This window comes from Mycteria americana, chromosome 5, assembly GCF_035582795.1.
Source record: "Mycteria americana isolate JAX WOST 10 ecotype Jacksonville Zoo and Gardens chromosome 5, USCA_MyAme_1.0, whole genome shotgun sequence".
NCBI lineage: Eukaryota > Metazoa > Chordata > Aves > Ciconiiformes > Ciconiidae > Mycteria > Mycteria americana.
The window spans coordinates 36,139,730-36,167,320 of record NC_134369.1 but is presented as its reverse complement, the minus strand read 5'-3'; the positions used below and the strand labels follow the sequence as shown (position 1 = coordinate 36,167,320).

At 43.1% G+C, this 27,591-nt stretch overlaps 1 protein-coding gene and 1 long non-coding RNA gene across 2 annotated transcripts in view; one reads left to right on the top strand and one right to left on the bottom strand.

The window, feature by feature from the left end:
• RAD51B (RAD51 paralog B) overlaps positions 1-27,591 on the top strand; it is a 460,340-nt gene extending 432,749 nt beyond the window's left edge. Inside the window, exon 12 of the mRNA XM_075502954.1 lies at positions 25,237-27,591. Coding sequence (XP_075359069.1) covers positions 25,237-25,388 — 152 coding nt within the window. The 3' untranslated portion in view covers positions 25,389-27,591. The remainder of the gene's footprint in view (positions 1-25,236) is intronic.
• Positions 2,845-17,679, bottom strand: LOC142410421 (uncharacterized). The gene is made up of 3 exons (XR_012775917.1): positions 17,155-17,679; positions 16,681-16,881; positions 2,845-3,890 (listed from the first exon to the last, which is right to left on the bottom strand). It is a non-coding gene; the product is annotated as an uncharacterized LOC142410421 (long non-coding RNA).

The following is a 27,591-nucleotide window of genomic DNA, read 5'->3' as shown; positions in this document are numbered from 1 at the left end:
TTCATTGGTTTCTCTACACAAATTACACTGAGTAAGTGCTATGGACTGTGTAGCTTTGCTAACCTGAAAAATGCCTTTATCTCTTCCATTTTTTTCTTAGCAGCAGGGAAGTGAGAGGGAGAATCTGCCAAAATGTGACTTTGCTTCATCAGAATCTGCTCCCTTATAGTGGAAGCTGTATGATAACAGGCTTTTTCATGGCCAGCTTGTGAGTAGTGTGTGTAGCTTGCAGCCCACCCCTACCATGGACATACACAGATCATTTAAAAAAACGCAATTGAAACCCCAGTTTTGAGAATACCTTCAGGCAGCTGTATAACCAAAAAGAAGGTCCAAGTTGATCCACAATCAATTTCTGTAAGCACATATAAATGAAGTTACTTTATAAGTACCTGAGTTATCATCAACTATTTTCTACAACACAAAAAATGGCTCTTTACTTTTTTTCATAAACTTTTCAAGCTCACGAGTTTCTGATGACAGTTACTTAGAGGAATAAATGGTGAGGTAACAGCAGCTTTGTGTAGGATTGAGATAAATTTAGGTCTGAAAGAAATTAAGACCTCCGTAAGATGTAGAGTTAGGAAATAAGTGTGTGGGAAAATTGGAGTGAGTGAGAAGGCAGGAGGGAAAAGGAAGCCACAGTACAAATTAAAGATTGCAAGTAACAGGGCTGGGTGCCAAGAGCCTCAGAAAAGAAAAGAAAAAAAATCCTTGATTAGCTAAACTGTTTGCTTTACTATATAAAAACTGACCTCCTTGAGGAGCCCTGAGCCCTGGCCTCCTGGGAGTCTGAGTACGTGCAAGCGAGCTGCTGCCCTGCTGATGGCAACACAAATGCTCCAGCACCAGTCTTCTGCCCTGTGGACTTCCAGGTGCAAATGCTTCATCTGGCAGGAGCTCTGCCCGCATCAAGCCGACAGTGCCTTAACGTTTTATCCAGCCTGGCAATATATATTTTCTTTCTTTTCCACAGCACTGCAATAATCCCAGTTCCATTAGCTATGTGTGAGCATGTGTGTTGAAGGGAACCGATGTCTCTCTGAGCAGCTATAATGTGTAGGCCAAGAGTGACTTTCGAGGGGACAGATGAGGGACAGAGCTGGCGTGACAGGCCCATGCCTCCAGCCAAGCTCAGACCCCAGTTCTGGCTACAGCCAGTGGGGCTCCCCAGCTGGCTGCAGCCCTCCTGGGTACAGAGCACTGTCTGATGAATGTTGGCCTCATCGTGAGCCCCCGATCCCCATCCTCCTGCCTCAAGGTCTTTGCCCTGCGCAGGAGATGCTCTAGCACAGAGATCCTTATGGAAAACCACTGACCAGACCTGACACGTGCCATCTTAATGCAAATGCTCATTAATGTAATCATTTGCGTTACCTGCTGTTCTTGATATTGATGGTGGTACTCATATTATTGTCTTTCTTCCCCTGATCCATTCACAACGCCATCACCAAGTTGAATCATTGCTGCAGAGGGGGAAATTCAAGAGCTACAGGGAATGTGCTTGAGCACCCAACACTTGTGTGGGTGTGCTTTTCATGCCTGCTGATACTTTTTGAATGTGAGTTGTTCTGTCCTAGACACAACGTGAAAGAGGAGCTATTACAGACAGAGCTGCTCCGAGAGCACAGACGGGGAGAGTTATATATGGAAACCTTCTGTCAGCAATTCCCTCACTTTTACTCACAAAATTGTTACTTGCTGTCTAAATGCCCATCTTCCTCCACTCTGTAACTGCAAAAAGCCATAAGGGAGGTTAGCTCATGAAACTACCTTGTACAATTTAGTTAAGTAATATGAAAACTGCAAGAGAAGAGCTCTTTTTTAATGGCAGAGGATGGAAGAATTGCGGGGCTTCTTTGTAATGGAGTAAGATTGAAACAACCGATATTTAACATTTGTAAAAACTTCTAGAAATGAACTTTTCTAAACCCCTCTATTATAGGAGAGTATTATAATCCCAGTTTTACAGATGAAGAAACAAAGATGTTGTATTCACAAGGCCTCTAGAAGGCATGTAGACATAGAGCTCAGTTCCCGGGGCGGAAATCTGTATCCAGGCTTGGGACAATACCGCACTATCAAGAGCTCAGAAGTTCTGCTTTTTCTTGTACAACTGCAATCACATGGGCATCTAGTTGCAGGTTTTTTCTATAAACCAAAGCTTCTCATCTATGCAAAATCATTTGCTGTGGCAGAGAATGTTCTGTCTGGCCTTCAAAATGCACGGGGCTGCAGAGTGTGCAAAACATGCATATATTAAACTGTTCTTGCCTTCCTTGTTTTGAGTATATTAAGAAAGATGAGGAAGGTCAGATGGAAGCAGTTTGCAGAGTCCTTGAGTGCAAAGTTTCTGGACATGTGAGATTTGCTGTGCTTAAAGGTGTATTCCAGCATCCTCTCTGAGGAAGGAAACAAAGATTTTAAGCCCAAGTGAAATCAAATCTCTCAAGCAAGCTTAACTCGGGAATGTGAGAGCACAATACCAACGGCAGAGGGATGTCACTAAAAAGGAAAAGACAGTATCAGCTAGTTTCTGTTCATACTGCACTGTTCATCCGAGAATCTCCAAAGGCTTCAGAAATGCCAATGAACTCTCATTACACCCCATTGGATGGCTGAATGCTTCTGTCTGCATGTTACAGATGAAGAAACGAAGGCACAGGAGGCCGTGCGGCCATTGTGTAACACAGTGGCGTTAGATTTTGGGTGAAGCTACCTCACGCAGTCAGCAGATGCCTAATTTAAACCTCATCTGACATCTAGTTTCAGTAATATTGCCCAGGCCAAAAGTGGTCCAGGGCTTCTGATCTCATTATTTAACTACAAGGTAACACACTCCTTTTAGTCCTTTATTCAGGGTTCAACAAAAGAGGACAGCAAATCACCAAATTGTCCCAGAATTTGAAACTCTTGATATATAAGTTGGTTGTTTCTGCTGATGAGGTGAGATGTTCCAGAGTCAGGAGAACATCAGAGTAGAAAGTGAAGGCAGCCAGGAGCCCATGTGCAAGGCGACCATCCTGCAACAGAACACAGTGCCTAGGACTTGCTACTAATGGGTAAAGTATACCCAGAATTCAAACCCATATTAATGCCATCAAATTACTGGTAGCCACTTGTTAACCAGACAGAGAGAAATGGAACATGAACAGTTTCTGAGCATGAGCAGGCTGCATGCACGGGAACAATTTCCATCACAAGTTTTTTTATTTTGCTGGCTTTTTTGAATGTAGTGGACTGCTGTTCCAGCACAGAGTGAAGACATTTGGAATCTCAGTGTGATTGGCATAGCAAAACCGGGCAAACAATAACATGAAATGGGAGTTTGTCACATAAGTAGAGTGAATTAAACTGATTCTGTACAGTGTTTTCATCCCAAAGTGCTTGAGAAGTTTGTTTATACATGGATTACTTCCCTGTGGCTCAAATGCAGCCACCTCTGCGCTGAAATGCAGTTGTCTTCATTGCGCATCCAGTGCTTAGGCTGCTTGTGAAAGATATGCTTTATTATGCATCTGGTTTCATCTGTCTGTCCCTAATAAAATGAGAACTTTGCAGCACCTCGTTCAGATTCTCAGACTGGAAAGGGCAGTTGTTAATGCCAGAGGTCCTAAAGTCACTGCGTTCTCCAAGATAAAGTTCCGAGAAGTTGTGCTAATGTGCAATTGCATATAGTTACAACCAACATCACATAAACGATGCTCAGTGAATCCCGAGGAACAGGCAGTGTTGCTTATGTCTCTGGAACTCGAACATCACAGCCACAGTTGTCGGGGTGGCAGGTCGTGTTGTTCTGAGCTTTTTGTGTCTTGACTCTGTTTCTTTACTCTTCTTCAAGACCCCCATGACTCTGACAACACCCTTGAAGATGGCAGAGAATTTAAAGACTGCAAGAATGAAAATCTTTTTTTTTTTTTTTGTCAAGCAAAATGTCAGTAGTTGACTTCCTTCCTTCCTTCGTGGGTCCACCTTGATATAACAGACCTAAAACCAGATCACCGCCTAATTCCACACTTTTTCTGAGTAGTTACCAGTTTGTTTTGGCACTACTTCCTACCAACTCGTTGATTAGGAATAATGGAACTAGAGTGGTAGAGCCAAATCTATATTTTGCAGAAGACATCTTACACTTATTCCTGCTACATTGTCAGACCTTGTTTACCTTAGCAGGTACAGGATGCGTAGTAATTATAAGCTTGATATACCCTGGCACCTGTTTAGTTTTACTACCTTATAGTAAGCTTACCTCAAGGAAGTAGAAATAACAATCAAGAGAGGTTATATCATTTTTCCTAGCCAGGATACACTATTCATACTTCACCTGAAGTCAGCAACAAGGCTGAGAATATTCTCAGTGATAGGCTCATATACTTTCCCCTGGGTCTTATCCCCATCATAAACAAAATTTTTAAGCAAATCATCACATACAAAATCTAGCTCTGGACTTTGCATCATTGCTTTTTCATCAAGTGCTCTAGGGACTAAGTTTGAACCCGCCAAGTCCCTCCCAATCTGCAAATCATAAATTCATAACTGAAGAAAAAAATCCTTGTATTCATGAGGAGAGGGGGCTTTGCCAGGCCATTTTGGCAATCGCAGTAAGTGGGTTATGGTCAGTTTTCTAACACAGGTTTCTCAAAAAAAGAAGACAGGAAACTTTTTACATTCATGGACAAATGCTAAATCCTCCCTCTCTATCTGAATGCACTGACACTCAGCTTTTGTTAGCATTCATTACACAGAAATTGCTGACCTCCAGTTTTGACCAGCTGCAAGAGGATTAGGCCAGTTCTCTTCTGGGGACAACTCTGTCTCATGTGTAGTGTTTAGATAGCTCAGGGCCGCATCCTCTTTAACGACCTCCTTCAGTCTCTGGAGTTGTTAAGCTTTGTAGTCAAAGTCTACTGCCTGTCTTATTATAGCGGTGCCCTGGGGTTGACAGGTCACGCAGCCGGGTTACTCACACAGAGCTCCCATTCCAACAAGTCCCTGTGCCCACCAGTTCTGCACCCAGTCCAGCTCCTCTGTAACCTTGCTGTATAGCCTGCTATGATAATGTCTCTCCCCAGCATTTTATAGCTGTTGTGAGAAATTAACATTTTTGTCTGTCTAGCCCAGCTTAGGTTTTTTTTTCAGGAGAGCTCTAAAGCCTTTTACTGTGTTATTCTGTTATTTTTTTTCTGCTGATCTTAACATCATCTGATCTGTGTAAATGCTGAAAACTTGGTACATCATCAAACATCTGCTGTATTTTTGGAGAAACATCTCAAGTTTGGTGAAGCAATCCAAATCACCAGAAATTGTGATTCTCAATTTGCACAAAATGCGTGCTCTGTTTTTCAAGGGCTTCTGCCAGACCCTGCTGACACATGAAGCATAAGAAAATATTTGGCATCAGCCACTTCCCCAGAGATTTTTCCTCTTGTAGGTAGTGGAAAATGATCCCTCTGTACACATGTATTCAATTCTTTTAGGTCTATTCATAAGCAAAGGTTTCGTCTCTTTTTTTAGCATACCCATTCTGATGGTTCCTCTGCGCAGTTTATGGTAATGAATATATTCACCTCCTTTTTTAGCCTCTGCTACAGGGCACGGGGAACCATGCCAGCGTTGTAGATTGTGGAACAGCCCTCAAACTCTTTTTCAATGACTTGATCCCCCAGCTTTGCAAAGAGAAGGGCCTTTTGAGAAGGCTGAAGACTGGCTCCCACTTCTCTTAGATTATGATTTTTGAGGCTATTGTTTACCTGTCTGGCTGAGTTTCTAACCCCCTTGCAGGAATAAACCCACCACTATTAGTCCGGAGTTTCACCTGTTTCCTCTGTGGCACGGCTGGTGCTGGCACTGCTGCTGGCAGCACACAGGCTCCTGTGCCAGTGCCCACCTTCAGGCCAGTAAATGTCATCTTTGCTTTATCGAGCACATAGTCTTGGGAGCCCTTCACAGCTCCGACACCTCCGTTAGCCCACTGTGCCCCTCCACAGGGCTCAGTACCGCTGCCCTTCAGGGTATGCATCTCCTGTTGACACCCTCCAAAGGACGACAAGACCTTGCTTGTTCAGATGCTCTATCCAACCATAAGCCCAACACCCCCTGTTACTGAGAGGGAGCTCAGGGTTTCATTGCACTGAATTATAGGGATAAGGGCCTACCATGAAGTTTGGATGTATGGTTCCTCTTCCCTTCCAGTTCAGGGGAGGTTCAGGTCTGGCCTATCTGCCATTACCTAGGAAGCTCAACAAAGCAGACTTACAAAGCAGGGCAAATCCAAACAATATTTAAAGCTCTGTGGCCCCTTACTAATGGGACTATGCTGTGTCAAATCTCAATAGCTCACCCTTAACAGCCATGCCATTGTGGAATATGGGCACACAACTGCTGTTAAAAAGAGAGAGAGCAAGGAAAAATAATAAAAAAAGACAAAATGCAAGAGGCTTAGGAGGCCTCTGGTTTCCTTAATGGAATTAGTCCTTCTTTTATGAATTCCAGGGTTAGATGCTGTAAATGTGATTCGCATACTCCCTCCCCTCACCAAAGCAGAAAGATCTGCTAGACACATGTTCAGAGCGGAGCGGGGGAAGATATGACGTGACTCAAGAGCCTGGAAGGCTAAAAGGAGTAGATGGGGGAGAGCTCTGCAGCCCTTGATCTTTGTAAGATTTACTGCCTTTGCCTCTTGCAGGGATCTTTTTTTTTTCCTGGAAAATTGCTAGCTTCTAGCAATTTAAAAAAAAAAAAAATTGGCTGGGGCAGTAAACAAGATCTTTGAAGGGGGAAGGAAGCCAAGAGAAAGTCAGGCCCATTAGTCACGCAGCTGCATTTCCTGTCACAAAGGACCCCAGTTGAGTAATCACTCAAAATATGCTTGTTATTTTTTCCTATTTTATTTCAACTTTCAGCCTGCCAATATCCACTGTAAGAAAAAATTAAAACAAGAAAAAGAAAAAGTCTTTTAGCCTCAGAGGGGAAAACAATGTAGAATCAGACATTGATTTACATTATTTTTCCTTTTCTTTAATTTTCATAGCCTAAAAACACTTCAGTCATATGAGAGGAATGTTGGTAGTGCAGAGTGGGTCTGAGACAGTCCTGGTGTTTTCAGGGCATATAATTTCAGCAGGAGTGTGGGTGTCAAAGTTCCTAGGCTACACTTCCAACTGCTACCGTTAATTCACTGTACAACCTTCATCGAGTCATGTATTAATTTATCTGTAATTTATTATGAACAGTAAAGATGGTAATAGCTTCTGCATAATTGTTTTGTCAGGCTTCATTAATGGCGCTTATAAGTAATGTTGGGTCTTCTGGTGAAAGCTTTGTAGAAGTATTTGCCTAAAACAAAATGCAGTCAAGACTGAAAAGAAATAAACTTGTAATTTAAAGCAGAACATTCTTATGAATAGATTTTAAAAGAACTTAGAGGTGAAAACAGGAGCAAGACTATGAACTAGAAGAAGGAAAATCTTGCTGACACTCTCTCTTGAGACACTCAGAGGAAGAAAAATACAGCAAACTTGTCATAGGGAACAACCCCCTTCGTAATGTTGGAAGAGACCGTATGAGTGATTGACTGTACCACCTCCCCTCTTCTAGATCTTGGATTATAAGATGCTAGCTCTGGTCAGTCTGGTACCAACTTCAAAAAGAAGCCACGGATACATGACGAAAGTAAAGCTGAAAACCCTCTGTTTTTCCAGATTGCTGCAAAGAAAGTACCTCTTTTATCAACAAACACAACTCCAAAATACAAAACCCCACCTCTTATTTACTCAAAAGTAATGAGTATGGTGACCAGGCCACCTATAAAGAATGGCCATAAGCATGCTTCAGGGCATATAACAGTTTGTAACTTACATTCCTGATTGGGGTACCTGACTGTATGGCTGTGTGAAAATGATTGCAAAGGGATTGCAAATCCCCGTTTGGATTGCTATCTAAGTAGAGAGTAGATGATTGTAGTTTATGCTACATAATAACATGACTTCAAATACTGCACAAAAAATGAAGCTTACATTTGCATTTAAGTGACTGGTAATATCATATAATTCTCTAATTTGCACACATTTGATACCACAGATGTGCAATGTTTTCAAACCACAGCTTATGAGCAGATGTGATTTACACAGTAATGTAAATCACAGCTTCCTAAAGCTAGTTAAAGGGTGTAAACTCAAACAAATGTGAGATTTACCCCAATTTAGTTTAAGAAAGACTTTGAAAAGCTGTTTACATATATTTTTAAAAGCAATTCAGAATGATTGTTTATGCATATTTACACTGAATGGAAAAGTAAGAATCTGGTGAGTCATGACTCAAATACGAAACATTTCGCTCCAGATTATCTTCATAAATTATGTTCATCCTTTGTCTTTCCAAACGGCAGGCGAGGCAAGCTGTGCTCCTCAACAGGCACACAAGTGTACACTCCCTGGTTTGTGGTCAGAGCTAGCAGTAGGTCATAGGGGCTCTCAGTTACTCTCACACCAGATGACTTTCACTGCTACATGTCCCAGTCTACTGGATCCCCACGTCATATGACATTCTATGCGATAGTGATAGTTTTATGTCCCTAAAACTAGCTCTGCCATGATGTGGGTGTGTAAAGGCCATTTCCAATGATTACTGATATCTACACAGTTTTGAAATCATATACTGGTATGTATGAATGAATGGAAATTATTTGTTTACAAGAGCAACGTAAATTTTGTGCATTCCTTTTTATGAGTACCACAGTATGTGATAGTATTTTCTATACTTGCGTTGTAGGGTGTATCACACCAGTAATAAATCACACCAGTATCTAGTACATCAGACTGTATAATAAATAATAACCACCTATAGAATGAATTATACCTGACCAGTGTTTGGGTAGCAACTAATATTTCTCTATTTACTTACCTGGTTATCCTAGGAATTTGTATGGCTCTGTAGCCATGGTACCTAAGTATCTCCAGACCTCTGAACCTTTGATGTACGTGTTCTCTCCGTGCAGGTCTGATGCATATTAGTACAATTATCCCTGTATAGATGTGCCACTGAAGTCCTAAGATGAATAACTAACCCAGAATAACCTCAGAAGTCTATGACCTCTTGATTCACCTGCTGGCTGTGAAGAATTACTCTCTCTCTTGCATAGATGGGAAGCTGAGTCATAAAGAACTAAAGTTACGTGCCCATAAGCACATAGATAGCAACAGACATGGAATCAGAACTCATGGTGTACAGATCCTCAGTCCCTGGCTGGGTGCATTAAGTTACTCTCTCCTGTCCTCAGTAAGCTGATCATATTTGGTAAAATGGCTAGCAGTTGTTGCTCTTTGCAGTGCAATGCTTCTGTGATGCATGTGAAGGGGTCTTAGCAAATAATTGCTTATCAAAAAGCTAAAGTAAGTGGGGAACAGGACAGTTGCTTAGTACATTGACAACTGAACTTACCAGTCCTTCTACTAAACTGCCATATGAATTTGGGCAATTACTTCACATCCACGTGCTGCCATTTTTCTAACTTCATATTGGGATAATAAAACACTTGGAGGTCCAGGCACAAAAATCACCTTACAGTGCTGCTCCACTTCTCATTTGACAATGGAATGAGAGAGAAAAGGGAAGGAACAGGGAGAATAGTAAATTTTCCCATTTAGTTGAATGAAGTTTCTGTGATACGACTCAAAATTCTCACTCTGGAAACAAGACTGGCTTGGTAACAACATTTTAGTTTTAAGTTTTACGTTGCCAACAGACATGCTGATGCAGGGCTGTTGTGCTAGGGAGGGTATAGAGTTTGCAGCTGTTCTGCTGCAAAGGGATTTAGGGGTTCTGCACCCCTTGCCAGTCGGCAATGGAAGGAGCCCTCTGGGTCTGTCTCAGAGCTGGTTTTCCTTTCCTCCAAATACAGTGTAGGACTACGGAATTGGGCTATATGTCGCAGACATAGGACTTCACTTTCAGAGCAAAACTGACTATGAAAGGGTTAACCCAACTAATGGCAACACTTCAGTAAAATTGAGGGGGGTGGAACTTAAGTCCCAAGTCTTAATAAAATGCAGGTGTTTTATTGTTAGGTTAAAAACTCCTCGTCTTAAGACTCCAGCAAGCATTTAAAAACAAGGAAAAAATGTGCTATTGAATAAGAAACTTGGAAAGGCAACAACAGGCCGTGCAAGGCATTTACAGAGAATTCAGCATTCACTGGCTAAGGTCTACATTAAAGTTCACGGAGGGAAAACAAAACATAAATATTAGATGAACGACACTTCTCACAACATGCATCTGGCCTCCAAGGTATTACACCTGGGATTAACTTTTGACATTCTCCTTCCCACCATCATGACTTTGCTGTCTTACCAGCTCCCTGCAGAGCATTTATGCTCTCATTTTTCAACCTTTCTGTCTTCTTCTTTCCTAGTCTGTTTGGGGACTCAACAGGGTGACAGGCAGCATGAACATTGCAGTCTCAGTGCAGAGATAGCTCTGCTACGCTTGCAGCTGCTTTTCTGTCAGGGATAGTACTTTTTTGGGGAAAAAAACCTACTTTAGAACTAGCTAGTAAAAAGAAGTTGTAAAGAAATCGCTAATCACTGTTTTCTCCTCTTTTACTTCCGCTCCTTATCCCAAGGAAGCCGAAAATTTGGGGGAGCATTTTTCAGTAAATTGCACTGTTTAGGTCACAGAGTTAAGGGATTGCACTGAATTTTGAGCTTTAGCTTCAAGTTCCTCATGTATTTGGAGAATAAAAGTAGTTATGACTTACTAAAGGGAAGTGGAACATGAAGAACCAGAGAAGTCTAAATGTACTTGTGGTGGCCCGAGGACTAAGATTACTGCATTGTCATCTCCATGAGCCTTAGTTAGTGTCACAGAGATGGGCTGGGTATTTTTGGTACCTGTATAGTGAAAATAGTTAACTAACTGCCATCCATAAAAACTCATCCCCCTGGGAGAAAGTCAGGCATCGATTTCCCTGGCCTTAGCCTTGGTGATATAAATCAGCTGTCACTACTAGAGGAGAAGGACAAAAATAGTCCACGGAGTACCTGATAGGATGGGAAGCAGAAGAGCAACTGTTGGGTTTTGATGCAAGAGTTTCACAACTGCAACTTAGTAGGAGACAGAGAAGTGACAGTGAAGATGGTCAATGCCAGTCATTTAATTTAGAAGACTGACACATGAGATACGAACAGTGCTACGCAAAAAAATATAAATGACATACAGAAAAGTCTAAAGCAATGAATAAAAATGAAACTGATGGAGCTGTTGAGCTTATGAACATGAGTACGTGCCACCCCTTGTTCACGTGGAGCAGAGTGCTCAGGACAGCTTGAGTAAATAATTCAGAAAACCAAGGAACAAAAATGAAAACCGTCCGTAATCACAGCAGGAAACCAAAACAAGCCCAGGCTGTGTGCCCCCTGTGCACCATTGCGCTGCATCCTTGCTACAGTTGCTGTACTGGGCCATGCAAACTGACGGGCTGGAATACAGGCACCAGGCAGATAAGGCAGAGATGAAGGAGGAGGGTGAAGTGTAGATCAACCCTCTTCCTCACACACCTCTGAGAATACCCATTCTTGACTCCCAGCTATCATCAATGTATTTTTAAGAAGCATCTTACAAAAATGCAGTGGAAATGCAGACTGCAGATTAAGAGAGGGGCAAAGAGTAGAAATCTTCATTAAGAGTATCTCAAAAATCCTTGGAGGAATCTTTACGTTGGCCTGAATGTGGCCCTTGAGGAGAATCAAACAGGAGAAGTCTCTGTCAGCATTTGCTAGCTGCTCCCAATTTTAGGTCTCCCCTGTCCTTCTCCTTTCCTCCTTCACTTTGTAAGACTGCTTTTCATCCCACTCCCTACTCTCTTTGCAGCTGCCAGTTCCTGTTACTTGTGTCAGCAGTTCTCAATCTTCTCAGACAACCCTGGTGTCATTTGTGCCTTGCTACGTGAGGGAAACAACCCATGTTTTCTGTTCCCTCCTGAAAAGTCACTGCAGCTCAAGCTCCAGCAAAGCTACACCAGCCCCTGCTCAGCGCAGCCCCTGCCCAAATCCAGCATGTCAGCCTGCAAAAACTGGCAATGCCTCTGGTCTCAGCGCAGGGAAATAGCTAAGATCAAAGTTAGAAGCATGGTTTCTTTATTCTCTCATCAAACCGGCCTTTATTTTTTCTTTCCAGTCTTACAATTATTCTTATCTTTTGTGATGTATCTGGCAGTCACTGAGAAGTAGTGGATGGATTTGCAATAAAATATGTACAGCCAGGCCAAAGTGTTTCCAAATTAGCTTGTGTCAACTTTGAAATAATAATGATCTCAGTCATTGAAAAACTCAGCACAAGTACTTTATACTAGTACTAAGTATTAGCAATAATCACTAGTGTTAGGCCTCATGGTTATCCTTGCAGATACTGTTAACTCTTCCATATCATACAAGAGCGAGACAGATTCTTCCTCTAAACAAACTCACTACTTTCTGTGCTGTAAAATTGTCTTGTATTTGACTTAAAGAACTGACTGCTAACCTTTGCGTCCTGTTTCTTATTCCTCCATCTTTGCATGATGAAAGTTCCCCTTCCAAATTTCATTTCCCTCATGTATATTTATTTTAAATGCCTGAAATGAAAACAAAAATCCTTTGCAGCTTTCTTCTCTACATATAAAATGATGTAGTTAACTACTTCAACTTTAACTAGCTGTAAAAGAAGCAAAGATCCCCATTTAAAAGAATAATAAATAGGTAACTCATTGCAGAGGCTGGCACCAAGACTGAGATTGTGCCAATGGCAGAGAGAACAGAAAAGATTAATTTCAGAATACTGAAGAAGATCAAAACCTTTGCTTTTATGCTACTCTCCCTAGAACATCTTAGTGTATTTTAAGAAATGGTTAAGGATATCTTTAACCTTATTTTCCAATTTTTGTAAGTGGAGTAAAGAATGTCTACCCTAATTTATTTTTTATTTCTTCTAGCCTAGCCTAAAATGTTTCAGCATTGTACCTTTCACAGGTGATCTGTAGCTTTTTTAATGCAAGTGAAATGCCTGAAGTGCTTACATGCAGAGCAGCAGGACCCAATGGCCTTCATTTCACAATAGGTTAGAAATGGATTTAAAGGGCAGTGGTGCAGATGCCTCCACCCAAGCCAGGGCTCAGAAGGCATAGGTACAAGTGAGTACAAAACTGTTTGCTTTCGCTTTCCCTTGCATTACTGTGGGATACTCGCAAACATTTAATTAAAGCTATTGTATGCATGCTTAACTTGGAGATATCTGTGGTTCCTTGAAACCATTACACAGGAGCACCAAAGAAAGTACAAGGGAGTCACTGAAGGAAAATACAAATGAATTAGAAAAGCATAGCAACCGGAGAATACATTTCCCATAATACAACAGTCAAAGGTCATGAGATCACAGATGCTCAGTTGCTCATGCATATCGTCTATTCTCTCCACTTGCATGCTTGCTCCAGAGAGGGCAAAGATTTAATGAGGATGGGGCTAGCTTTAGCAGTTCTCACCCTTCCTCACACCCTACATCTGAAAGAGCATTGAAAGCCTCTTAAGTTAGAATAGACACACATTGAACTGTCCCAGTGCACACATACAATCTGGGGTTTTCTCATCAGGTACAAGAATACAAGGTGACTGTTCTCTTCCGGCTGCCCTGGATGTGAACAAAGCTGCTCAGTCAAAGACTTAATGAATTTAGGGGTGGAAAGAAGTTTCTCCATTGCATCTGTCTTTTCAACCTGCAGTAGTGGCCCTTCTCAGAGTCTCACAGTTTCTATTAGTCAGTTCATTTTTCCTAGCTCCTTAAGAAGAAATCCTGTTCAGACAAAACAGCGCACTATTTACAGGAAGCTTGGCAGGGTCAAAAAGTGACTGTAAAACCGATCTCTTGTTAAAACGCATACAGTATCTGCTCTGATGTAGATACTACTAGAACTCGGCAATCTCTGATTTGCTATCAAGGCCTTGAAGGTGATTTCAGAGTCAGATTTGTTAAACTTGGTGACATTGTGAGTGTTATCACTTGTCATTAGCAGAGCTAATTTAGTTGCCCCAAGGCCCATTTAATCTATCCAGCTCACTACCCACAGCTTCTGACCTACTTAGTCACTTCCTGTCTTTGATTTTCACCTTAAAGCCTCTTTTCTGTGTTGGCCTGTGACTGCCATTTAATCTTAATCAAACTTCCTTGGACTTCCATTACTGTCAAGTACAACTCCTCTCACCGTAATACCCACCCTTCTGAGTGCAAGAAAACTGATTTACAGCCAACAGTCTGCCTCTTCTCTTATGGTCTAAGTTCATCTTTGCTTTGTTTTTCTTCCTGTATGAGTCACTCCTTCCCCCTCTCTGAGACATCGTGCTACGCTTTCTGTTCTTCCTCGGTCTGTCAGTGGCTGAGATGCTGCCGTGCACGCCTTTACTGCAGCGATCTGGTGAGTATTATCGCGCGTGCCCAGCTACCATGTGTAGATTCGGAAAAACCTGAACACAAAGAAATTGAGTTGGCCGTAGGCTGCTACAGAAACTCAGCTAGTTTAATATGCTTTTGCGTCTGACCAGAAATGATGACCTACTCTGTTCCCTTATGCCTTTCTTAAGAGCTACTTACGCAAAACACAGCTGTTCAGTCTACGCCTCCCAAACCTAGCATCTCCCCTGCTACTTCTGGGCACCTGTTAACTATACAGATGCCGTAAGGTGGGTGCCAGCTCCAGGACTTTCCCAGTTCTCACTGGTTCACTCGTGCTACAGTAACATGCCTTTGAAATAGACTTCTTCAGCCAGTTTCCTTCTATGACCAGAATCCCATTTCAAGATGTTAATCCAGGACCATGGTGACTTTTGCCTGCACAGGGGCACTCCTGAGCTGGTGACGTCTGTTGTTTTTCGAGCTTCTTTCACCCGCACAGAGAAGTTCAAAGATGTGGCCCTGTGCTCTTTGAATGTCAGATACAAAACATTTGATGGCAGTGGCAGCTGCGTGTAACACGTAGGAGGGATTTGTTCAGTCTCTCCTTACACGTATGCTCTCTCCCGGCTCTTTTTTCAATATACGCAGTTCTGCTTTTCCCTCTTCCTTCTACTTCTGTGCTGATCAGCACTCATACTCTTTTGGTTTTTGTTGTTAACATATGGAGGTTGTATGATCCATCAGTGAGTGCAGGCTTGTCCTCTTAAGAAGCAGAAAATACCATACGTTTTGGAAGGAGGAATTAGCTACAGGCCGTTCTCATTAAGCCTCTCCTTCAACTTATCTCAGCTTAAATTGTATTTTTGAACTGCAGTCACTACGCGGCATTGTAAGTTGAAAACAACCACTTGAGCCCTTTCCAGCGAGGCTTTGAGTGGCCCTGATACTAGGCACGGAGGAGAGATAAGCAGCGCATTGAAGTTGTAGTATCGCTGTAGCTGAGGGCAAAGAGTGAATGGAAACATACCCTCCCTCTGGCACTGCCTGGCTCTGGACGAGGGGAAAGGAATGGGCCGAGCAGCTCGGGTTCACACGCGCGGCGGGAGCCAGCGGCCTCTCAGCTGATGACAGATTAGACTCAGGGCCTGGTTAGTGGGAAGACTGTGATTAGACCTCAGCAGCATCTGTCTCTAGCACTAAAGGAATTACTGCTGCGGGCTGCGATTTTCTCAGCAAACTGTAATTATACCAGGAACCTCATTCCTGCCCTTTTTCTCGACAACTTAAGTGCAAAAAAAATGTGCGTGAGGGTGCAGGGAAGCAGAAACTGTGAAAGAAGCAGGAAAGAGACACCTGTTTATTTTTGTTCAGCTCGTTCCGATTATTTTCTCTCCGTTTCTTAGATTCATATGAATCACAGACTGGTTTTTCCCAAAGGTCCGTGCCAAGGTTTAACTCCCTGAGGCTGTCCTGCCATCCGCCTGAAGTTGGTAGGACACATCCTCTCCATGCACTTATGCCCCAGGGCATCTTAGAGGAGTGTGGGGCGCTTGCAGAAGGTGCCACAGCAACCTCTGCCCTGGCAGGGCCCCCTCCCTCCTCCCATGGGAGCAGCAGCGCGGGATGCCGCACTCTGATCACGACTGTTCTCAGGACACCCCCGGGAAGGTATGGCCTGGGCAGAAGTGTGGGATATTGGAGATTGGGCAGGGTGAGTTTGAACCGTACTCCCAAAGGCCCTGTCTAGACTAGGATTTAAGAGTTTGAACTTTAAAAGTGTTAGGTTGTATATAGTAACTCTCCATTTTAAAAGATGTAGAAAAGGCAGTGTAAGTTTGAACTCCCAATAACACCTGGTAAGTTTTGCCAAAATAACAATGTCAGAAAAGAGCAAGATTTCTTCGCAAGAGTTCTCTACCAGAAAAAAACTTTTTGTTGTGTAGTTGTAACTCCATAGAAGCCCGTTTGCCGTTAGTGTTTTCTTTGCTCAGAATATAAGAAGAAACAGATTTTTTTTCAATTTAAATCTAGGAGAGGAGGAGAAATATCAAAGAGTAGAGTTTGCCAACATAGCTTTACCGTCTAATACTTAAAATGTAGACAAGGTCAAAATTATTCAAACTAATCTATGTGCTCCTTCTTAACTTTCATCAGGGCTTTAATGTGACTGTTTAGTATACTTTGAAGGCAAGAGTGTCTTGCCTATGTTAAACAATTTTGCATCAACGCTATACTCATCTAGAAGAAAGCAGAATTGTTTCTTACCAGCACGTCTGCTCTCCATCCCGCAGCATGTCTGGCAGCACAGCCCGGGATGAGAGTGTGGCAGCAGGAACTCGACCCTTGGGGCCGAAAGCACCGGGAGGCAGTATGTTGGCAAGCAGATCCCTGTCTCCAGAGCCAAGTCTCTGCAGATACTGGTGGGAAGGACACACATCTGGAGTTGTCTGGAATTGGCACAAATTGCTGTGGACAAAGAGGAGAGAAAGGCAGGGTTAGAAGGAAAGTGGAAAGAACACTTCTTACACATTTCGCTTTCTTTTCCATCTGCTTGTGTGATGTTGCTGTGAGCTATTAAACAGCTGCAGTGCTCTGCCCCAGAAGGGACTTTGTTTCAGTAGAGATGGAGAATGATTCCTACAGCTAAGTGCTTTGGGAGCCCCCTAGAATGAAGGGGGCGATAGGAATAATGTTTCTCTTGATTGACTATTATGCTAAATACACTTGGGACCGCAGCACCTGGGGCAGTAGCCAGAGATGCTGTTCTGGCTCCTCAGACCTGAAGCCGCTGGCAGGCAGTTGGGTACTGCTGGGTACTTCTGACTCATCCTTTGCGCAGTAGGTGAGTCCCTCTTGTCTTTTGCCTTCCAGGCAGAACCTCCCAACTCTCCTGTGCTGATTCCGAAATTCAAGGAGAGCAGATTACTCAAGCAAAAGGTGTTTTGCAGACTGCGAGACTTTGTAGCTTGGGGAGATAAGGGTAGCGAAGGAGGACCAGGAGAAGGAGGAGCAGGCGTATTGCGCCTGCCAAGGACTGAGCAGAAGAGCATTTTTTTTGCATCCATTCAGACGCTCAGCTATTTCCTGCGTTGTTCCTGCAGTCAGCATGCTCCACCTGCTTTTACTTAACCATTTCCTGTTTACGGCTTCCAAAAACTTGCTGGTGAAATCACTAATCTGCAACAAGATCAATCTTTACACTCTGTCCCTTTTGGGCAGGCTTCGCTAATATTTTTTTCTCTCTCCTCGGTACACAGACCTTTCAGATTGAGGAGCTGGGTGCTGTGTGTGCACGTCTGTGTGCATGTGTGTGTGCATGCCGACAGTAATTACGTCAGGAAAGTATGTGCTCGCTCAGTATGCCCCTTCTTTTCTTCTCCTAGTGCTTGCTGCTTTTTGCAAACTTGAGCAAAGAAACAAGCAGTAGCACTGAAGGCAGGTTCCCCTTTCTGTAGAATAGAGGGCTCCAGATTTTTAGAGGAAAGACTCTTCCCATTACTTTCAAGCGTCTGAGAGCTCTCCCACAAACAAGGGATTTGTTCCCTGGATAGCTTGCCCAAGCTTCAAATTATTTTCTAGCTTTGAAAACAGCAGGGCAGTTTCTTCTAGTCTGTTGTTCAGTTTCTCAAATGTGAAAGGCAAGGTGTGAGGAACAGAAAGGATCAACCGAAGAAAAATAAATCTCTTTCCTACAGTGTAGATGGCTCCCATGAGTCCCCATCTCACACTTAGTCACACGTCTTGTAGAAATGGCTAGAAAAGCATGCACGCTTCAAATCTGCTCTCCTTAGCCATACTATAGATAACACCGCAGCCAGCACTAAAATCAAATTTATTTGTCACTGCTTTTGCTGTTTGTTTACTTTTTGTATTTCTCTTCTGGAGCAGTGAAAATAGATTCTTCAGTTTCCTCTCTGGTTCTCATGCTCTTGCACAGCGCTGCAATGTTTGGGTTGCGGTGAGCACTGCAGGGGAATGTTCCCTTCTTAAAATAAATCATGGAAACATTTCTGTTGGAATCAGGGCTTGCAGAAGTTTATTTTTTTTTTTAATAAGAAGAACGTCGAGCCAACTTTGACCTGACACCATATCCCTTTAAAGGGAACAGGCTTGTGATGCATGTCAGTGTATATATACTGACATGTATATATGTATGTGTGTATATATGTGTACACACCAGTATACATGCCAGTTATACTGGTAAAACTGAGCACTGAAATCATCCTCTAAGAATGCTGGACATGTTGGCCCGGTCTCCATCAGACAGATCTGCAAATTCCTTAACTAGCCCTACTGCAAGGTAGTGTAAGCCAGGGTGCTTAGTCTGCTGACTTGGGCGTAGAAGGCGTAGGTCTATAAGCATGCACCGGCACTGTCGCTGAGCTGTTTCACACTTCTGTAATTATGTTGATGGGCTCACACTCACACATGTTTCTGAATATTTTAAGGAGAACGCTAGACCCCCCGTTTTAACTGTAACATAAATATGCTCAGGTGGCACTTCTGTATGGGCTAGGAGGTATGGTCGGGGCATCGCTGATGTCCAGGCAGCTGTCTGCTGTAGGCGTAGCACAACCCCACTTAGATCAGTTTGCTGAAGTATCCTTCAAGCTGTCTGTGAGCAGCTTTTGAACTTTCTTTTTAATCAGGAAAAGGAAGCAGTTGTTTTCTGCACAGAAGTGTCTTTCAGATTGGCCCAAGTATGTAAAACGGTTACTTTGGTTCCCATCCAGCCCAATTCATTCAATAGTTTGTGTCAGGGTACTTGTCATCAGTGGCATTTGCCCAGGGTGAGTCACACCCGCCCAGGCAATGATCTGAGAGAGCCCTCAAATCTTTTTCATCTTCATTTTACAGGGTACAGCCCTGGTAAATTCATGACGCTATTGTACCCCACAGCTCTTCCTGCAGCAGCTCCTTTTCTTCTAACCAGCTTTCAGCCCAAAAGGCAGCTACTTCCAAAAGAGACTCTCTGGTTCAGCGCCTGTCTTTGTTTTCCAGATGTTTCGTTCCCCACGCTGCTTTCCGGTTACACTGCAAATTTGGGTGCACTCAAGATACTTTTGCCTCCCTCCTCCACCCCAAAAATGGAGGAAAGCTGAACAATATGAAAATGTAGCGAGAATGAGACCCTCGAGGAAAGTGGCAGGGAGGTGTAGAGGACCGTGCAGGACTCTTTCCAGGAAATGGGTAGAAGGTTCATCACATGAGTCACTGAAACCTTAGATGACTAAATTCTTGAAGAATAAACTGTCAGGAATATGATACTGGACAGGACAGTTGCGGGGGGAGAAGAAAACTTCTTAAATAGCTCTTGTTTGTTTTTTCGTTCGTGATTCATTCCTGAGGAAATTGCTGCGTCTCTGGCCAGGGACGGGGGCAGCGTGCCGGCGGTGCCAGCCCTCCTGTGCAGAGGCAGCAGGCGAGGCGTGCGGGGGTGCACAGCCCCGCCGCTCCGGGCCCCCGCGCTCCTGCCAGAGGGGCTGAGAGGGGATCGAGAGCACTCCATGGCCATCCTGCCCAAGCGAATAAAGTAAGACAGGGTCACTAGTGCACATATGCCATCTGAATCAATTCGCCTCTTTTTTTGTATACCAGCAGGTATGAGACCAAGAGGAAATGAAGGTATTAAAACTCTAATTCTAAGCTCCTTTTAAAAATTTTTCTTCCTCTACCTGCTCCAGCCAGTAAACCAAGTTGTATCAATAAAATTGGCCCAAAGCTCTGAATTTGGATTTCAGAGAAGGTCTTGAGATTTTAAGTGCCAGTAACAACAGAAGCAGTCAGACTCCCTCCACAGCTACCTCCAGAGGAGCTGAACCAGCATTAGCAGCAGCGGGAAATGTTTGCAGTAGTATCTAAGTGTGGAGAAACCCCAATGTTCCAGCATGCTGCTGCCAGTTCCCATTTTGGTGAGTTTGACCCAGAGCATTTAACGTTTCAACATTAGTTCTGTGTCTCATAATGCCATTTACGTAATGATCACTCATTTGGTTCCCATTAAAATAATGGTATTTCTTCTGCAAACCACTGCTTGTAAAAATCAAGCCACCCAGTTTTTCATTAGATTGTAATTCAGGAAATAAATAGCCTGTCTGTAGGATGTACGCTGTAATTCTCAAACAGAGAATAGGGGGCTTTTTTTCCCCTCTTGGACATACAAAGTTCAGATCTCAGAAGCAGGAACATGAAAGATCTGTTAAGGGCTGCTGAATCTATCTCCTGCAAAAACACAATGGAGTTACTCTGCGGTAGATGTTCCTCAGATACTGTATTGATAAAAAGAGAGTCTACAGCTCGTCGTAGTCAGAGCAGCAAGAATCCTCTTAAAATTGTACAAATGGTAGGTGTAGCTCTCGCGGGTTGTCCCAGTGCTGCTACCTTTCGAGGCAGCGCAGAACGGTTCCTTGTATTATATATACCAGCACTTTGAAGAATTCAGTTTCAAATGTCTCAAACAATGGGGGTTTCACCGCTTCCTGTGGGAGCCGGCTCTGCAGCCTAACTCGTTTCACCATCTGGAGCATTTTCCTGAGTGTCTGCCCGCTTTTAACTTTTTTTTTAATTGTGCACCCACTATTTCTTCTTAAAGGTGGCTCGCCAGAAGTTTCTGTTGTGTGAAATTCACATTACGTAGTGCTTTTTTATTTTTTATGAGGATCAAGAAAACCCTGAAAGATTGATGGCTTCTTCTCTTTGCTTTTTCTTCCTCAGAAATAATAATAAGTAATTAATAATGTATTACTGCTCTTCTAGCCATTCATCTCGGCGATTTACAAGGAAGGTCAACATTGTTGTACTCTTTTTACAGATGGGAAAAACTGAAGGACAGGGCAGGAAACAACTTGCCCAGGATCATTCAGTGAGGCCATGGCAAGACTTGGATTTTTAACCAGGTCTCCACAATAGTGCCCTACTTCTTTTTACTCTTCTTTTTTTTTTTTTTGGTTCAGTCCAGTTCCCTTTGGCTTTGTTGCAGTACCTAGGAAGGACAAGCTTTCCATGAACTTTATTCAGAATTGTCATATTGTAACTGAAAGGTCAGCTTGTTGAATATTTAACAGTTACTATCTTTCCAATGTGTTGGTTAAGCGTCCTAATTAAGTAGTGATAAATAAAACCAACAAAGCATTTTAACAGACTGATTCAGTCCCTAGGGCCTCCAAGCTGAATTTCCTTCAGCTAGCCTGTGTTTTCCTGGTTGCGGATTGTCCAGATTGAACGCAGTATATATCAAGCAAACTCTTATCAGTGCACTGCAGGGAGATTTCCTTCCTCTTCAGTGCCACCATGCTTACTTCACCTGTTGTATTTCCCTTAGCTGTGGTTTTCGGTAAGCGTGTTTCTCAGAATCTGGATAGCTGCTGAATTATAAATCTTCCCATTTGGAACAATAACACCGCAATCTGGACGGCACGATGCACTGGGTAGAGAGCGATACCCAGCCTAGCGCTGAACAGGCTCACCTGGGTATCAGAAGTGGGCTGGCCTTAGCAGCACAGAGCTCTCCGTGGGCTGCGAGCAGGCAGGGTGTTTCTCCTACCTGCCTTAAAGCTTCTGCCTGTCTGGCCTGTCATTTCAGTGAATACCTTTACTGGGACGAGATCCGCCTGAGCAAATGGTAAGACGAGTTTTGTTCCTCACTTCCCCGTGGGAATGGCCGGGGAAGGCAGCCACAGCCGTGCGCTCGCAGTCCGATCTGCAGGGGTCTCGTAACTGCCCCACGCTGACCGGACACTGAACTGACAGCACCCATCATGTGCGAGGTGCAGCACTCTGTATGGATCGAGAAATGGAAAATTAGAGCTCTGAGTTATATCTGGGGGTAGCACATAGATCCTCCCGGCTGCTGACCACTTTCAAAGTATGCCAGTTAGTGAAGCCCTTACCATCTGAGTTGTTCCCGCCACTGCTCCTTCAGGCCTCCTTTATTCCAGATATCACTGAGCCAGCGTCTGAGGACTTACTGAAAGCTGCAAAACTGCTGTAGGTCACTGAGCACATTGTCTTTGCTTTCAGATTGAGTTTGAGAAATTACCAGCGGTGTCATGCTTATGCCTTCTGGCCATGTGAATAGAGGAAGCTAAGAAGCAACAATAGATTACATAAAGCAGGGAAATCCCCCTCAAACTTCTCCCAGACTATCTCAAACTGAAGTTGATTTGCATGCATACACTACAAATAACTTTGCAATGGCTTCTAGCCCCGTGAAAGGGTTACATGTGCTTGCCTATAATCATTTAGGCCAGTTCCACCAGTTGAATCACTCAGAGAAAATAAAAAAGACTGAATCAGAGCCTGTACAGCAATTTAAGCAGTTTTATGTATCATCAGCTGACTTCAGGTAAGGATACAACTGGGTAATGCTAGTGCACACAAAATCAATGGGAAATGTTCGATACTGTCCTGGTTTCAGTTGAGATAGAGTTCTATGAGTAACTAGCAGTTATTTTAGAAAAACAGTGCTGAAAAGCTATGTTAAGCTTTATAATTTGAGATTATGGATGGGTAGTATCATTCGCCAGCTAAACTTGCAACTAAGCTTCCTATACAAACCCTGTTCGGTGGAAAATGGACCTTACTGAAAACCAGAAAAAAAGCTATAGTATCCTGTAGTTGAAAGCTATGGCCAGCTGCTTTACAAAATCTGAGACTCATTAGGCCTGGAATTCCTGAGTGATGCTGTTCAAAAAGCAGTGGTGTTAAACAGACTTCAAAAATTCCTGTGATTTTTTTAAACGTCGTGTTTTAACAGAAACAAACAAGTGAGCAAAAAAGAGATAGCATATTGAAAATGCGTATTTACTGGGTTATCTCAGGTTCAAAAATGTAGTTGGCTAATATGACACTACAAAAATCTTTTACATTATCTTCGATGCACTAAGAATGACAATGTTTATAAGCCTAGTACATCATGACTACGGAATGCCTAAATTCTTCTTGAAGACTGGCGGTATTTTCTGTTCCCTTGCTGAGAGAGTGGGCTTTTGGGGTTTGGGGGGTTTGTTTGTTGGTTTGTTTTAATAGGATAAGAATATAAAGTTCCCAAAGGCTCGCTAAGAGCTCTTTGGAAAGAATTTGCTCACCTACTCCCTTTCCTAGCTTTCTATTGAAACAAGTTCTCAGATACATTTCCTGCTAGCCCTCTCCCAAAGCTAGACAGAATATAGACAACTGCACTGATTCTTTAGGCTCTCCCAGTAAATTCACAGAAGGATTTTCTGCACGTTTTCTGGGTTGTCAAGCCAGCTGGATGTTAAAATTAAGTGTAGTTGGGTAGAGATATAATTTTAAACAATGCTGTTAGGTGCCTTGCAGTAAATACCAAAGCTGTTTTAAACAGTCTTAGAGGTGCTTTTGTTGGTATAGCATATTTCCCGTGAGGAATTCATCAAAGGTGTATTGGCAAAAGTGGGGTTTGTTCTACCTGCATTAGGGTTATCATCATTGTCAGTATAGTTATACCATGACTGCCGTATGAGCAACTCTTTTCTAGTGTAGCTGCTTTTCATATAGTTAACAAACAGGGCTAGAGAGGAGGAGGAAAACTGAGACACAGCTTCCCTTGACAACCTGTGTAAGCCCTATGTTTCTTCTACAGTATCACCTCTGCTAATATTAATAATGTCATGGCCTGTTGCAGTGGAATACCTTGCCTTTCACCCTCCTCCTTTCAGTTTTATTGACTTTCTTTGAAGCTTTGATACAGAACAATAGGAATTGGCCCAGGTATGAACTGGCTGTTCGGCAGAGTCCTTCAGGCAGCTGAGGTCTCCCTGTGCTACGATGGAGCTTGTCTGAATGGGTCAGCAGTAGAGATTGGAAGCGGAGAAGTACATATTTGAGTAGGCCTGGGAGACCTTGCAACGCAGTTAATAGCAGCAAACATGAGGACATGACATGATCTAACTGATGATTCATTAGTACCTTGGATATTTTGGTCCTGGTAACTGTGTGTGTTTCTTCAGTTTGTGTTCTTTTCATCAGCTTGCAGGTTGATCAGGAAGGCTTTCATTTTTGTTTTTTAATATCTCCTCTCACAAACAACAGTCCATTTTCTACATAAGGTGTCTAATCACAGTAATATAATATCCTGTATTTACATAGAAAGCTTCATCCCAAAGCACTTCACAGCCTGGCACTGACATGGGACTAAGATTAGAAGAGGAGCAGCTCATACTGGTTAGGAAGCAGGCTCTGCTCTCAGCCTAGGTATTAGTAAAGCATATAGGGTGGAGCCATAGTATTTTCTCTGAATCCAAAGCAATTTGCTAATTGTTGGAAAATATATTGGTATAATCTCTGCTCTGTTGAACTCTAAGAAATGTGTTTGAACTGTAGAAAATAAGCTGTGGTAGAGAATGTCAGTCCTTTTGCACATCCCATTCTGTGTTCATAGGCACTGGCTACCAAAAAACAGTTTTATCAGAAAATTGGGGTGGGGTGATGCAAAGCTTCTCAGCAAGTATATGCTGGCCTTTGGAGAGCTCTGCCAAAGGATGGTAGAGGGGCCTGAACTATTCTAAGGTTTGGCTCCAGAACACAAGAGTAGCATCAGAAACTTTGCCAGCCAGAATGAGGAGTGTCTGGACACTGGTAACTAGAAGGACCCCCAGGCACGCAGCAGAAAGAGGATCGTTACATATAAGTCAATCCATTTTCAGTAAGTCTGTGAAATTAGTTCATACTGAACTAATTACCTTGATTTGTTTTGTGGATTAAACAGGTTTCCAAGTGGTTGTTCGCTGGAGGAAATGGTAACTTTGTGATCTCATTCTGACACATTGGCATTGAGGTGTCTGTCTTTATTGTGTGTTTCAGATGGAAAGGATCAAACAAATTTAACCTGGGAAGGAACCAATCCTGCCCTGCAGACCATACGAGTGAGGAACACTGCCTTGAAAAATACTTTACTTGATGCTGCTTTACCCAGCACTATTGGTGAGACTCTGAGCAATACATCCAATCTGTAGAAGGGACAAATGAAACCTCCGCTAAGAAATGAATGAATGACAACATTGGTTTTCAAAAATCCGGTGAAGCAGATAGTGAGCATTCTTCTTCTTTTGTCTCTTTAAAGACTCACTTTAAAACCAAGTGCTGTTCCTTGGCGGGGGGGAGGCATACTTAACTCTGAACTTACGAAAATCCTGTATTTTGTTCAGGTTAATTTAAGTGACATAGTAATAAAAGCCTCTGAACAACACACATGCTCCTGAAGAAGCATAGGCCACACATGCCTTCCTAATCCACTCCGTCACCTCACCAATCTGGAGGAACCAACAGTCAAACACACAAGAGTGCTTCGTGTCCACAGCCCGTAACACAGTGAAATGTTCACTTCTGCTTTTTAAGAGAAATGATAAACCCACTCATTGGCTTGATAAAGAAGCAATAGTTCAGTGAGCTGTTATTCCTGTAACTCACTTAAAATCATCAGAGATGATGTAACAGAGTTGCCAACAGCAGGGCTTTGGCAGTTCAGAATGGAAGGAGAACAGGTAGCAATCCAAAAGGTGGGAAGATCGGTGTGTATTACAGTTGCTTAGCTTCCTCTGTCTTCAAAGCACTTTTAAAGTATTCACAACGTGACTGCAAACCGCAGAACTATTTACTCACCTTACAGACTTAGAGAATGTATGCCTTGCTCAAGGCCGCTGAAGGCATCGCTGGCTGCGCCGTGATCAGGATCAGGTTGTTGCCGGCTCTCAAGTCTCACATCCCTAAGGGAAAGCCATGGGTTCAGTTAGTGCCGACTGCCGATGCAGAGTCACCATTGGCCCGAGAGGCTGGTTCTGTCCTCTGCAGTCACAGGGAAAGGCTCCCTAAGCAACCTCTTGAAAAGCAGGGTAACCTGTACAGAAAGATGGGAGGTCTGGAGTAGTGCTAAGTGGCTGTAGGTAACCCAGCAAGGAAATCAGCTGCAGCGGGGCCACCTGTGGGGCGAGCAGGTTGCCATCTGCTGTTTGCTAAGGCAGTCTTTGGGTGACAGAGAGTTCCTGGAGAGCACATGGCCCCTATTAAAAAGTACTGCACACCCTTACCGTGGCAGTGCAAGAGACCGAGAAGCTGATGGGCTGTGGCAGCTGATGCCCCGTCCCTCCCAGCCACCAGACAGGATGGCATGGAGAAGGCTACTCGGCAGCTATTTACTTACATGCCCAGTCACGCAGCTTTGGGCTCTCTTTTAACAAGGAAGTTTCCATCACAACAAGGAAGCTGCTCCATTTCAATGCGCCACTTTTAAAAGCTAATACGTTTCACCCTGGGGAAGAGCAATTCTCCAGCTTCAGTGTTACCAGTTTTGTGCTTTGAAGAGACCTTTGTAAAATTTAATTTTAATTTTGTTTTAACTAAAGTTTAGATTTTCTTCTTGACAGTGCTGCACTACTGGCCGTTCAGTCAAACCCTGCTGAACTTGCTCGTAGCCATTTTATCTGGGTATCTTGTAAATATTTGGTAGAGCACTCAGACACAGAAGTGTTTTTTGCTCTTACAGTCACATGCCTGGTTCCAGGACCTTTCAGAAGCACAAAAGGCTGAAGGCAGGGAAAATTCCACTGAGATGCATTCAAGTCTCCAGGGAGCAACTGCACTCTGTTTAGACTAAAATTTCTCATTGCTGCCTCTCCTTTTTTTAAAAAAACATGGAAGGATAGAGAGGGAAAGCTGGAGGGTAGGTTTTTTTATTATTATAAACACTGAAATGCAAGCACTGTTTCACTCATTTCTCTCATTTGCGGTTGGAGAGGGAGATAAGCTTTTTAATGCTCTCTGCACTACCTGGGAAATTTCCATCCAAGTTCTAAAATGTTTTACAAACATTAATGAATTAAAGCTTAATCCCCTTCTTCTCAGCCCCGTGAAGCAAGTACTAAATACAGTTTAAAGACAGGGCTAATGAGACTAAAAAAGTTGTGCCTTGCCTGAAGTCACATGGGCAGCGTGGCAAGAGGACTCGGGTCTTTGAGTCCCAGCTTTCTACCTTACACCACAGGCAAGACACATTCCCTCCCTTTTCAAGGCTTGCTGTACTTCCCCTTCTGGGATATAGTGAAAACATGCTGGCATCACACCTTGAGATAACCTTGTTTTTTCCCCATTGGAACAGAGAGACTACTCACAGCTGCTGTCCCATGGGATTAAGATGTTGAAAAGATCAGAGAGGGATGGGAG